We start from the raw sequence: 14,695 nt of genomic DNA on the forward strand, positions 1-14,695 counted from the left end.
GTAGGCAGAAAACACGGAATAGATGGGAAGATCCTACAAGTCTAGAAGCAGCACAATTTAAAGCTCAGGATATTCCCAATCTGCTCTTAGCAGGTGCAAACTTCTAAAACCAATCTTTTTTCCTTAGGGAAGGAGATAGTCCTCCTTCCCATCCTCTCTGTATATCTCAAAGGCAAAATCTTCAGGCTCAGTTCATGTTTGCAATGGAACTTCCTTTACAGAATCAATCTAGAAGATCTAATACAAAAGAGATCTTAACAGTGCCACTGTTTACATCTATTGCTGGTACGTGAGTGGCTCAGTTCCAGTTTTACCTGCCAGCAGTTTGTAGGAGATGCTGAGATTCTGACACAGATGATGAACTGAGGGTAACTGGAGCTGATGAAATGTGCCAGGTGGTTTATTCTCTTTGATGTGAAAGGAGAGATCCATTTCTGTGAAGCAAAGCTGCCTTGCTGTCAGGGAACTGCAAGCTGGTGCAGTAGCATTGATCAAGGAGAGGAAAACTGTGGTGCGCGTAGCAGAGTCGCATTCCTTCTCTTGGAAAGGGTGGGATGAAAGGAAGACATACAGCATCACCTTTGATAACGGCATCCAGTTTCCTACAGCTTCAGAAAAAAACATCAGAATAAATATTTTATAGAAGACAAGCCAACATTTCTTTTGCCCATTTTGTGCTCTAGTCCATTATTCCACAAACCATACAGTCCTATTATTGTGCTGGTTTTGGCTGGGATAGAGTTAATTTTCTTAATGGTAGCTAGTATGGGGCTATGGTTTGGATTTGTGCTGGAAACAGTGTTGATAACACAGGGATGTTTTAGTGACGGCTGAGCAGCGCTCACACAGAGTCAAGGCCTTTTCTGCTCCTCACCCCACCCCACCAGCGAGGAGGCTGGGGCTGCACAAGAAGCTGGGAGGGGACACGGCTGGGACAGCTGACCCCAACTGCCCAAAGGGCTATTCCATACCATATGGCATCATGCTCAGCATATACAGCTGGGGGAAGAAGAAGGAAGGGGGGGATGTTCAGAGTGATGGCGTTTGTCTTCCCAAGTAACCGTTGGGTGTGATGGAGCCCTGCTTTCCTGGAGATGGCTGAACACCTGCCTGCCCATGGGAAGGAGTGAATGAATTCCTTGTTTTGCTTGCGTGTGTGGCTTTTGCTTTCCCTATTACACTGTCTTTATCTCAACCCACAAGTTTTCTCACTTCTACTCTTCTGATTCTCTTGCCCATCCCACCCGGGGTGAGTGAGCAAGTGGCTGTGTGGGGCTTAGTTGCCGGCTGGGGTTAAACCACGACAATTATGTAATAAAACAATTCTTGAATACATCATCTGCTGGTTGGAAGACTTTAAATCTTTATCTTAATAACCCCAGTAAGCCAAAAAACTATAGGTGTTACCACCAATTTTACATTGTAGAACCTCACAGAATGATATCAGCGTTCTGTCTGTAATACACTGACATAAAACAGGTCACTATTAGTAACCAGCTTTTTCATAGGACTGGTTTTTGGAGAGACTAGAGCAGGGTGGTGTGGCAGCAGGGAAAAAGAGTGCACAAAATGGCAATAAATATTCAGGACAGACCAACAACAACTGCTGTCGTTTAAGTCACAGTGTTCTGATAGTTTATACCAGTTGAGGCTATGCCCAAAATTGTTTACGCTTAGAGGACAAATTGCTTCATCATTTTGAAATATAAAGAGCTGGTCAAAAGATAACACAGAAGTTAAAATCAACCTGTGGCATCTACTAATACAGCTTCAAGCCTTAATTATTTTGATTACCTTGCTTTGACTACAGACAGAATGATAGCATCTCTGTAACAGATCTAATTGACTTGAAAAGATGATTTAGGTCACTTTGATCCACATGAACAAAACAAGACACTCAAGTTCGGGATAGCTGTTCTTCCTTTGTTCAGTTACAAATAGCTATCTGATATTCATGAACACTGAGTACCAAAAATGCAATGAAAATGGGTAAGATATCAAGCACTCAGCACTTAAAAAATAAAGCAGTAGGTGTCTGAACTTGAACATTTAAACATCAAGGCACCTAAGGCAAAGGGTAGTGTTGACATATGGCTCTTACAAACTCAAGGCAGTTACTACAGTCTCTCTCCAACAGCAGAATTTCTGCAACTGATCACAGCGGTATGCCATTAACTCCTCACCCATTTCCTTCTCCACCATCTAATGATACCTAATTTCCTCATAGATCAAAATCACCAAAACCAATTTACTGCTAGAGCATAAAAGAAGGGGAAAAACAGATAATTCATTTCTGTAGTTCAATAGTAAGCTTCTCTAACAAAGCCAACTCTCAAGAGAGGGAGAGAGGTACACTTAACCATTTCTTCCAAGAGCTGTTTGGTGTTACATGCAAATGTACTTTGCGAATCCACGTTACCAGAGTTTGAGGACCATTTATGTAAGAGTTTGAACTAATCTAACTGCATTGGTCTGGGCACTAAATGCCCAGCATTAACACAGTGGAATCGGCTTAATTTGCATCAGTAAATGAACAAACTACAAATCTCAATGTAAAGCTGTGACTTATACAGCTGTGAAATGCAGAAAAAAAATATTTCAAGTAATGCAACTTTCCAACCGTATTGGAGTCCACAGTGTGAGCAACTGGATCTGCCCCAGGTCAGTGTTTGCTTTGGCATATGATTCCCTGCATTTGCTGTGGGTTTCATTGGGTCTGGTTCCTCATTTTAAAAGGGCAAATGTGTTTTTTCCAGATTTGATGTTCATATGCTGATGGGATAAAACTCATGATCTGAATGTACTTTCCTTTAACAACAGATACTTCAACTAGAAAAGCTAGTCTTCTCATACTTACACAGCATGTTAAAATCTTCTCTATCCAGGCTTTTGCTGAGGTAAAGTAGTCCTGTTTTTTCTCTGATTTGAAACCAGTTATTTTCATGGGATCTTGCTCGAGAAATGATGAGATTCTGGCATAGATGAAAGTGGGCCACTTCCCCATGTGAGTCCCTCAAGGCATGGATGCGCAGGAGCGGTGTACCTGCTGGCTGATCAATGTAGACATTCTCCGAGTACTCTTTCCTGGGGAAGTAGAGACCAAAGGCAGCTGCAAAGGAAGGCACACAAGAAGAGAGTTGCTCCCAGTTAAATGATTCTTGCACTGACATTTTCTTAAGAGATGCATTTGAAAAGAACCAAAGGCTTCATTCTCTAAGGACTAAAGAAGCATTAAAAAAGATGTGGAAAAAGGCAGATCTTCATCTGGTGTAAATAAATATAGTTTTACTGCACTCAAGCCAGGGACATAGCCACCAAAAATTTGGCCTATAGTTTATGTTCAAGTTACGAAATCATCTGCTTTTTGAAAGCAAAACTACTTTGCTGTAAACACGGCTCAGTTTATGCAGAAGGTTTAATGAAGCTCTGCTTGCCAAATTTTACTTAAGTTCGTATCTGGAGCTCTCAGCTGTAATTCCATTATCTCACAGATGATGTTCAAAGAAGGAAAAAACCCTTTGATGAAATCACACACTTCAGAAGCCTAAACACACTCTCTGTTGAGAGAAAACACAGAAATGTATCAATGGCTCGCACACTTTTCCTTGGATTACGTAATACCTCTCTTACCTAGGAGTCCCTTTTGTGGCTCCCTCCTTTTCTAAACAGGCCAGCATGATACTTCTGGTCCAGAAATTGGGAGTTGTTTAAATAAAATTGATATGAAAGTCTTATAAGTATTTTAAATATGACAGGTGAGAAAGCTGAGAACTGACTTGCCTGAAGTGGGGACGGAAATGTACATTTATTTTTAATACAATGGCTGTGACTGACCCATTGTTCTTCTCCCATTCCCTCCCCCCGCCATTGCAGACATTTACATTCAGTAGGGCTCAACTGCCCCTTGATGCCTGCTTCTTCAGCTGATCTCATCTTACCAGGTCACTTTGCAATGGCCTCTCTACCTCTTTCCAATGCTTCCCTTCCAATTCTACTGCTTGCAAATATGGTCACAGTGGAACGCTTGACAAGCAAGGAAGGTACGAAGTGATGCTCACTGCACTCATGTGCACTGAAATACTGGAACTGTCACTCTTGTACTTCACCTGCACTGACAGTCAGTACTTGCTCCCACACAAAAGAATACTTGCATATTGCAGAATTTTGCATCATTTAATCTGATTTGATAAGGAGTAAGGCATATAAAAGGCTCACACATCTGCTGAACAAATAAAAATAATAACAATTTCCATATGTTACTAATACAAGACTATCTTAGCTTAAATCGAGCCAGATACAACTGGAAACAATGGTAATACAGCAGTAAAATTAGGGATATAATGCCAAAACATCTTCAAAATACCATCAGGCTATAGCACGTATTTATTTTTTATTATTATTGGATCCATACACTGTTCTACTGAATGGAGAGGACCGCAAACAAACTGTAAACAAGAGACCTCTAATTTCATTTGGAAATACCACAGAAACCACCGTACCTTGCAGTGATTCATGACATCATCAGTATCCCTGGATGCAATTACATCCATGAGATTTACAGAGGCCCATTAGTTTTTCTACATATACTTTGCAATATATAAATAAAGTGGTAAAGTAATATGGTAGGTGAATTCACTCCAAAGTAATTAGTTCAAAGGGAAGCCAACACTAACCTTTTTGGGAGTTTTAGAAAAGCATTAACTCCTGACATCCCCTGTCTGGAAGAAAACTATTGCTTCTGATTCTGGTGCCATCACCATCTTTTTTGTAAGTTAGATTCCTGAACATTCATAATAAATTTCAAATATTTTTCCAGTCCCTCTGTCTGTCTTTTTTTGAAGTGCAGGAAAAGCTGGTGAATATGCACAGCTAGAAGTCCTAACAAACTGGTTCATTAACAAGAGGGATAAGGTGATATCCAAACAGCAAGCCCAGTCCCAGTGCAGGCAAATAGATTTCCTTGAGGTATTTTCTGTAAAATCTTGATTCTAGAATTATGAAAACTTCCTCATGAGAAATTCAACACTGAAAATTCACTGCTCAAAACTAAAAAATTACTTTTAACCCACCGATGCATACAAACAAGGCTTATACAACATTAGCAACAGGACAGAGGAATATTTACTTATTTCCTTATTTCTAAGACTGGGGTGAACAGTTCTAATGTGAGCGATGCTGTGTGCTCAGCATCACAAACACGTCACACATGCAAGAACCGGCACAGTAGCAGAGACCCGACATCACCTCCAGTAAAAGGAGCATATAGAAAGTAGAGTATATATAAACAGTATGGATGTGTAAAGTCTGAAATTGGAAAAGAAAAGGGAAAAATGGGGTATTTTGAGCTGTCATTATTTATTTCCTTGTCTTAAGTGTGTTAATCTTTATATGCTTTGCTCTACAAATCTGGGCCCACACTGCATGCTAGTACATACACAGTCGTGTTTAACAAAGCACATGAATAGTTATGACAGCCATTGCCACTTAAATGTCTGAAACTTTGCATGCAACTATACCTCAGCAGAGGTCAGCATCCTGACTGCTCTGCATTTGAGAGAAAAAGTTAGTATTTATGCTGCGACACTCTGAAATTCTTTGGCATGAGTTCACAGGAGCAGTCTTCTCCATTCTCAGAAAAAATCCTGTAGTATAAAAATTTGATTTCTCTGTAGGTAACAGGAATGCAAAATAATGCTTTGTATTTTGAAAAGAGAGAAGGACTCCTTCATAAAATAATTTAGAATTTGCATCAGTAATTAACCAGAAATGTTTTTCACAAATATAAAAGCCACTTTAAGAAATTAGGAAAAGCCGCTGTAAGAAATTTAAGTAAAAGCAAGATCTTTTTATCTCTGATTCAAACCTAAAAGCTGATGAAACTAAATTCTGTCCATCAAAAGTGTTAGTTTTTAGTACAGAGCATATTTCTATATTAAGGACAACACCTAAGGATAGTTTTAAGTGACACCAGGGGATCTGATGTCCTTCCATGTTTTACTTAGAAAACAAGTATTTCAAGTGAAGAAACTTTACAACACTGTAGAACCTTAGATGGTAAAATAAATAAATAAATAAAATATAAATTTGATTTAGCCATGTAACAGGATTCACCCAGTGCTGTTGATCTTGCAATGACCGGGATTTTGTAAAGTGGTTTGTGGCACTCTCTAACTCCATTTCAAGCACTGAAAGAGATGAGAGGTATGCAACAGACTGCCCAGGTCACAACCACGCTCTGCATATAAATCTTTGGAGGCTGATTTTGAAGGAGACCTTTGAAGTAGAAACGTAGCACCCAATTCTCTGAGCTGTGTTCATTCCTTTAAGCCCTAGTAAGTTAAAACCAGATTCAATAAACTTGACATCTGGCAAGTATGCGGCAGGAGGAAGAGGTTCTAATCCTGGCCACAGTTCCTTGTGTCCTGAAGAAAAAAAAAAAAAAAAAAAAAATCATCAATTTCCAAGGACTTGTGCAAGCTTCCTATGGAAGCCAGATGGAGTTTTTATTGAATCTGCCATTTAAATAAAGAGGAACTGAGATGACTATGCTCAAAACTGATGGTTAAAGTGCTTTTGCTTAGGAATTAAAAGCAGAGAAACATTTCACGTTACAACCTTGAAATACACCACAAGAAGGCTGTGCTCTGTAACATATATGAGTAACATAATATATGTAGAGAGAGAGAGTGGTATTGAAATATTTTGTAATCTCTGAACTTTTTTTTTAGACTATGCTTGAGCTCTCCTCTATTCTATAATGAGCACAGAAAACATGGCAACCTCTGATGGATGAGCAATGTTACGTGATAATAGCATATCAGTAACATACAGAAGAGAAAAGTGATCACGTTTAAGCGGATGTAATGCTACTGACTAATAGCTCCTACAGGAAATAGATACAGTTATGACAGCAGTTTGCCAGTTCAGGGAGAGAAAGCAGATAAAATGAGAGTGGAGAAATGAGATTATATATATTTTGAAGCCTTGATGATTGCCTTTTGAAATAAGGCGATTTTTCATGTGGGTTTTTTCAGTCATGAATGATTAGGTAAATAATGCCTTTTTGTGATACAAATTGATGTTTTTGTACAAAATTTGTTATAGAAAACTTAACATGTTTTTAGTGCTTTTAATGCTTGCCACTAAATACTTGAGTAGCATAGGTGGACTACTCTTGAGGAAAACTATTAAACTGACTATAGCAACAGTATACTCTTACCATCAACCACAATGAGGAAAAACATAATTTAACTTTTTAAAAGTTAAAAAATTTTTTAAATTTTTAAAAGTAAAAATGAAGTGGTGTGAAATTTTTTATGAGTACAGAGGAAAACCTCACTGTGAAAGACAGCCTCCCAAACAATGTTTGCAACCATCTTTCAAGGTAAGATTGCAGACTTCAGAAAACATGTTCTGAAGCAAATTATCCCAGTCACAAGATTTGCTCTGGGAAAAGACGCACTTAGATAACTGGGAAACTATCTCAGCTCTACGTAGATCACTTGCAAAGTGTCAAAGCACATTGGAGATGGTGAGAAGAGAGGACAACCAGCATATGGCAGGGCCATTGCTCAGGAGCATCCTGTCACCCTGGTCTACAAGGCAAAGGACCCATCCACAGCATCCTCTTCTAAAGAGAAGCTGGTGCAGGTTGTAGCAGCCAGTGACTTGCCGGTCAGTGAGATGCAGCAGCTAGCTCGCTCTTGAACCCAGGATTGAGAACCTAAGAGCTAAACCCACAGTAACAGTGAAAGCAGTGCACTGTTCAAATTCAAGGCCCAACACCTAGCCAGACGATTTGCCCCAAGCTAAGCAAGCAGGTGTCTTACATAGCTCATAGTGAAAATTCAGAGCTTAAGTGACCGCTGCTTGGTTTAAGTTACACCATGTATTTGAACTAGAGGCCCAGTCTTGATTTAAAGTCTTCAAATGACTGAAATCTAACATATCTCTCTAAAGTTATTTTGGGTTTCTTTACTCACGTCATCTGAAAAATGTCTGCCTAGCCTAAATGTTTGCTACCGTCCAGCTTCTTTTCACCAGATCATGTTTTAAGTTACACTTTTTTCCACTAGATAAAAACCTTTGCAAGTTTCGTAGTGTCTGCTGGATGAACTTGCATTTAAAAACACAAGCACTGGGTTGTGGTTTTAAGAAAACATTAAAAAAAAGAAATCAGCAAAATAGAAATGGAATGAGGGTTGTTTTTCATTCGGCAAGTAATATACATCTATATAACCCATGTCTCACAAGAGTTACTCATAACTCCCCAGCATTTTGGAGGACAACACAACAGTTTATCAAGAATAGAACAGACCTCATGCAATCAAAATCCTTAATCAAGAATTGACATGCATCTCCAAGAAAAGGGGTATGCTTTTAATGTAACGATAGCCCTATCATTGTAACATACAGGATTTAATGATATAACAGATGAACATAGGAGTCTGCTGTTAATAATCCCCCATTTGTTGCACAGCATCAGATTTCAACAAGCAATTATCTGGCAAGGTTAGTTTTGTGTTCCTGAAATAATTATCTTTACTTTTGATGAGTAGCCATTATGTTCCATTACTAGTATTAATATACCCCATGTTTGATTCATCACAGAACAAGAGCAGCAATGCACTTGTATATTTTAAATTAATGGACCTGCCCACTTAATGCCCTTCTAGCCCTTACAGAATTAAGAAAGAAACTCGCCCTCATAAACCAAAAAGTCAGTAATTTAGAAAAAAACCACTGTCATTTAATGGAAAGGTAGCATGAAACAGCATAGCTGGAAACAACGCTATGTGGATTGAACACCTGGCAAGGTATTCCAAGACAATATCCACCATTTAACACAGGCTAATCCATCCCATAAGAATAAATATGGTTTTGCCAGCATTTAGATGAATGACTCTTCAGTCTGAGACAGTTTAACAGAGAGGACAATCTCCACATTACGCAGGGAATTGCTCCAACCTTTCCTTCAGTTCAGCAGCAGGATTTTAAATGAAGAACTCCTCACTGCACTATCCATCATTGCACTGGGACTCATTTAAAAGATAATCACAGAAGAACTATTTCCAATAGACCTGGCTGCACATCACCAGAGACAGCCACTCAGAGAATTAATATTCACCAGGGCAAAACATAACCATGGTTTAAAGTAAGCACCCTGAAAAGCTATTTGAACATCTCAGAAGGGGACCTGTCAACAAGGAATGGCTCTGGAGCTCAGCTCATACTTGCAGTTCGTGGCAGAGCACAAGGTGACAGTTTCCTTTTTTAAGCCAGGGTGAGAGTTTCGGTGTCAGAAACTGCAGGCTGGGGAAGAGCTCATGCCAGGCAGCACCGCTCACTCAGGTCCTCTCAGCACCTCTCTCCAAGGTCCCCGGCTGCTCGTGGCACCGGACTGTGCCAGACGGGGACACGGCACCAGTGGCTGAGGGACCGCGGGTCCACTGTGCTCCCCTTTATGTGCCTGCACAGCCAGGCATCAGGGTAAGCCAGCCTCCCTGGCCGTGCTAGGCGTGTAACCGCCGCTCAGGGGAGGCTGTTTCTTGCACAAAGACGATTATTAAAAATTTCTCCTGGTTTTATACAGAGAAGTCCAGTCAAATTCTGCCACCAGCTCATGGAGTTTAGGCTGCAGCATTAGTGCCCTAGGTGTACCTCCCAGTGCATTTGAGAGTCACTAGAACAATAACAAATAGAAGAACTGGCAGATACTTAATTAACTAGCAAGCCATTAATGAGGCTCAGCAGCATGACGTTATGTATTTTTAGGTGTGTTATTTTTAAGCTGATCGTTACAGAAATTGTAACAGATGTGATATGAACCAGAGAACATAAGAAACTGTATTAAAGTGAAAATAAAATTAATTCCTTTTTTATAAAGCTGCTCCTCTGAACCCCAGGTTAGAGTGGATTGGGGAAAGATCACCGTAGAGCTTCATAGCAGAATTTTCTGCAAGTATGCTGAAACTTTATGGAGCCAGATAATTGCTAAGTTTCACCTGTTGCGTACATTTAAATGTAGCACAATTGTTAGAAAATGATAGAATGAATTTCAATAGCAGCAGTATCAGTGGAATACATGTGTTTACAGAATATGATACTTCCAGAGGGAACAGGTCCTTACAAAGTGATGGTAAGCAGAAACAATACTTAACTAGAATATATTCCAGACCTGTTAAACTGGTCTGCTTTAAGCTAATTGCCTCTCTTGTGATTTTCCTCACCATATTCCCATGCTCGTATTAAAAACAACCCTGAATTTTAGACTGAAAACACAGAAATTAAGTAGGTACAACTATTAGATAAAAAAGCTCAGTTGACCACCTGTATTAACCTGCTAGTAAGGCAAATGAGAATGAATTCCACAAGACATTAATAAGATAGACCTGATAAAGCCAAAAGATGGATCAAACAAAAAGAAAGTTTGCTTCCTCTATCAGGCATTTTGAACATAAATTTTAAAAAAGTCAAGATCAAAGACAGAACCTAAATTTGTCAAAAAGAAAATATTTCAGCTGGATTTGTGAGAACTGTCAAGTTTTTCATTTTTGTCTCAATTCAAGCATGGAAAATCCATGCAGCACGGTATCTAGCAGAGGACGGGACAATGCTTCTACTAAAGCTCTACTGCTAGTTCACTAATGCCCAGTTCAGACCAAGGTCAAACCTGTGCCTACACTTTCCTTTCAGAGCCTGTACTTCTAGGTAAGTTTTAGAAACTCACTTTTGAACTTCTGTAAGTGCAAAAAAGGCTAGAAGCTCCCTTTCTCTTCCTTTCTTATAGTTTGGGTTTGTTGGTTGTTTTTTTTTTACTTTAGCAAGAAAGCAAGTTTTTGATGCTTCATTGTTCCAAATACCAGTGTTACTAAAACTCAAAGCACCCCTCATAGACATTAACATACATGGAAAGCTTCTGTAAGAGATTGCAGGGGTTTCTGCAAATTCTTCAGATCCTGATTCTGTCACTCCTCCTTGTTTGTGCGATGAAATACTCCTTCATTATTAAAGCATGGCTTAATTGCTTGAGAATAACTGGATACAATTTTGCTCTGTATGAGTACAGAGCTGAAATGTAAGACAAGAAAACTGACTGACTATTGTATTCTAGCACAAATTACATTAATAAATGTTTAAGAGAATTTATTTACATCTGGGTCAAATTTAGGGTGTTTACAAGGCAGCATAAAAAATGAAGATGACAAGGTTTCATTTTTATACCACTCCAATTCAGCTCTGTACAGACATGATTTATCATGTTCCATACTTCTGTATTTCCAATGATCTCTCTGTATTTTGCTTTGACAACTAATCCTGAGTTCACAAGCATTAGAAAAATAATATTACAAGGAGAGCCCATGCTAAAAGCTGCAAAGCTTGAGGGTTTGTTTGGGCTTGCTTACAGTAGGTGACAGGTAAAAATCTTCACTTAAAACCTGTGAAGGTACAGAGAGTGTGTGTGTGTGCATACGTACTTACATATGTATCAAGATTAAAACAAGATCCTAAAAAGAAATGTATCAGTTGGATTATGAATTTGGGAAAATATACACGCATACACACACAGAGCTGCACTTAATTCTGCATCAAAATGAACACGAGCCTTCCTCTCAATTCTAAGTAGACAGAGCTAACCTAGCACTGCTGAAGACATACAAATAAGAGATTCAAGTAATCAAAGGTTCATTTTACATTTGAAATGGCCCTCTCTTTTCTGCATTATATAGGTTTGTAGAAAGGGGATGAGATTATCAAGAAGAAAGGCAAAACTGAGAGTAAGTGTTGCAATACCATCTTTATAAAATTCCCATCTCTGTCATAGACAGGCTCTGCAACCACTGGGTCACCCTAATCTACCGTTTCTTTTTAGTAATTTTCTTTTTCTTTCACTAGTTTCAGTGAACCCCAACAACCCAACACATTCGAGGTTCGTTCACATTGCTCGTATTTCTGTCAAGTGGAATTATTCTGCATTATATGACAAGAGATGCCAAGACAAGAAGGTGGACTCAGTCTGCGGTTTTATTTCTAATTTTTAAAATAAAGACCTATTTTTCTGTTCACCCTCCATGTGCACTCTCTATGTGCCTTCTAGAACGTGTTCATGTATTACGCATATGCAGAGGTTGTGATACATGAGAAGCTAGAGAAGACCAGCGATGTATGTATCACTGTTGTGTGCTAAAACTGACGCACTAGTTGTAAATCTCAAACCCATAAAATCCCCAGTTAATACTGCAGTGACATACAAGTGCTCTAAACTCTTGTTATACTTCAATTAGCTTTCACATATATTTACATGAAAAATGCTGAGCTCATATGCAGGGTAAACATTATAGCAGTGATTTGGAGAACAAGGTACTGACAACTAAATATATTTAAAATTCACAAAAAATAAAATGAAAATAAATCACAGGACACTCTCATCTGTGGAAATTGTCCAGCATACTTGGATGAGATTAAAGGATCCTCGAAGGTAAAGACAAATAAGCTTAAATTCGTTGTCTTAGGCAAAAGAATATCAGTATCACAATGCATTTCCTACATTAAGATAAGGATTTAGATCACTGCACTGCTTCCTTAATAAAAATAAAGTACTAAATTTTCACAATCCTAAGTCATGAAAATGAATGGAAAAAACCTAACTGTTGATTTATGACAAAGATTTGTATACGCACAAACTCCTGCATTGCATTACTACTTTAGCTCAAGTTTCCCCATTTCCTTTCCTCCAGCTGCACTTGATTCTGCATCATCAAAATGAACACAAGCCTTCCTGTCAATTATAAGTAGACAGTCGGACATCAGGGATCACTTTCTGACAGCTCAGTGCAATTCTGATGCTAATGACCACAAACACCTCCATCTATTTCCCATGCCTATGCCATCTTCACAGGGCAAATACACTCAAGTGAAATATGTACCAATATTTCTCACAAACAGCTTTTTGTCCCTCTCATTGTCACTGGATTGCAACAATTAACAAAACGGTAACCCTTGACCACATGGTAACAGGATTGGGTTTGGCTAATTGCACAATGTCTAATTCTTCTTGATCAACAACAGTGGCTCCTCTGCCAGAGTCATGGTACGAGGGGTCTGATTTTCAGAGAAAAGGTGCATGCGGCACCTTCTCATTTTCCGGAGAGTGGATGACTTTACAGCATCTTGATCGATTTTTACTTTGGATTCTCCACTGTTGCACTGGAAAACCTATTTTCTGTATTTAGTGCAGATAAGTAAAAATTAGCCTGCTAGACCTTACACAGTGCATAGGAAATAGCTCAGCCTGAACTGCGTTTTATCCATAGCTAATATTTCTAGCTTCCTTCATTTTCTCCAATTCCTGCAGTTCATGAAAGAAAGAGACAGCAGTATCATTACTGCCTTACAGTAGGAGGCAATCAATGAAAACTTTTGCTGCTGGTGGTGGAAAATTTGCCAGAAAAATGGTAATGACGTGAACATCCACCTCTCACAGGAAAGTGCTCTGTTATTAAGAACTGCTATTCTCTTTCCAAACACTCAAGGGAGCTATGAGCCTGCAATTCAATTTTTCAATCCAGGAAGTGAAATCTCAGTGTAATTGTGAGCTTATTTATTTATTTAAAGTTTTGTCATGAATTAATAGAGCATTTTGGTTTAGATTATTGTATTTTAGGTGATCTATGAAATGAAGTGCAGACGGTAAGGTCTTGTCATCTTGTTATTTTTTCATTTTTAGTTTATATTATTTCCTTCTAAGAAATATACATGTGCTTCAAACGAAAATATATGAGAAGACCTAAAATAGTGTTATGACACATCTGCATTTGAACCTCTAATTCCTTAAGACACCCTGAGAGAGAATACATTTTCTTACGTGTTCTTACAATACAGACCTGCTTTTAAAATAGTTTCATAAAAACCTATATTACACCTGCCATCATTAAAAAAAAAAAAAAAAAAAAAAAGACAAGAAACCCCTCTATTGCAGCTGTGAACATCACTGTTTAATAAAACTGAAGAACTTTTCCTTTGGGGACTTTTAGTCATTACCACACAGTAGTTAGCCATTATGCTGTTGTCTTAAAGCATAGTGTTGTCAGCAAAAGGGCAGAAATTGTATTGACAAGGCTTGGACATGGGCTGACATAACACTACTGATACGCATTTGACAGCTTTTCTAGACAGCTCTTATCAACTAGCTTGAAGACAGACATGAACTACATTGTATCCCTGACAAGTTATAAGAATGAACTAGAGAAGTCTAAAAGAAAGAGTAATAAAAGCAGCAATAAAACCTGGAATAGCAGGGGCCTTTACAGGAGTTTACAGAAGCTTTATTTTCCTTTAAGTGAACTTCTGGGTTCCAGCGCAGTCGCTTGCTCCAGGGCATGCCAAACAATCACAGATACCAAACAATCCTCCTCTGATCATTAAAGACTGAATTTGCTTAACATATTTATAGCTATTTCAATACCTTTTTTCACTATAGATTTTTACTATAAAGTTAAATCTTTGCCCTACGTTTATATCCTACACTGCCAAAACAAGAGAAGACAATTCCTTTATATCTTCCATACAGTCACTTTTGATAAAGGTTTCACTAATTAGAAAGCAGCAACATTTCTGTTGGGTAACTTCTAATTACTTACTGCCTTTAATTATTAGCAATTTCTACTACATCGAGGTCTGAACTGAGTCCTGGGTT

At 38.6% G+C, this 14,695-nt stretch overlaps 1 protein-coding gene across 1 annotated transcript in view; it reads right to left on the bottom strand.

Moving 5' to 3' along the window:
- Positions 1–14,695, bottom strand: part of RET (ret proto-oncogene) — an 84,294-nt gene that overhangs the window by 36,335 nt on the left and 33,264 nt on the right. The window contains exons 2-3 of the mRNA XM_072871626.1: positions 2,858–3,109; positions 315–608 (exon numbers count right to left, since the gene is read on the bottom strand). Coding sequence (XP_072727727.1) covers positions 315–608; positions 2,858–3,109 — 546 coding nt within the window. The remainder of the gene's footprint in view (positions 1–314; positions 609–2,857; positions 3,110–14,695) is intronic.

The sequence above is a fragment of the Ciconia boyciana genome, chromosome 8 (assembly GCF_034638445.1).
Source record: "Ciconia boyciana chromosome 8, ASM3463844v1, whole genome shotgun sequence".
Lineage (NCBI taxonomy): Eukaryota > Metazoa > Chordata > Aves > Ciconiiformes > Ciconiidae > Ciconia > Ciconia boyciana.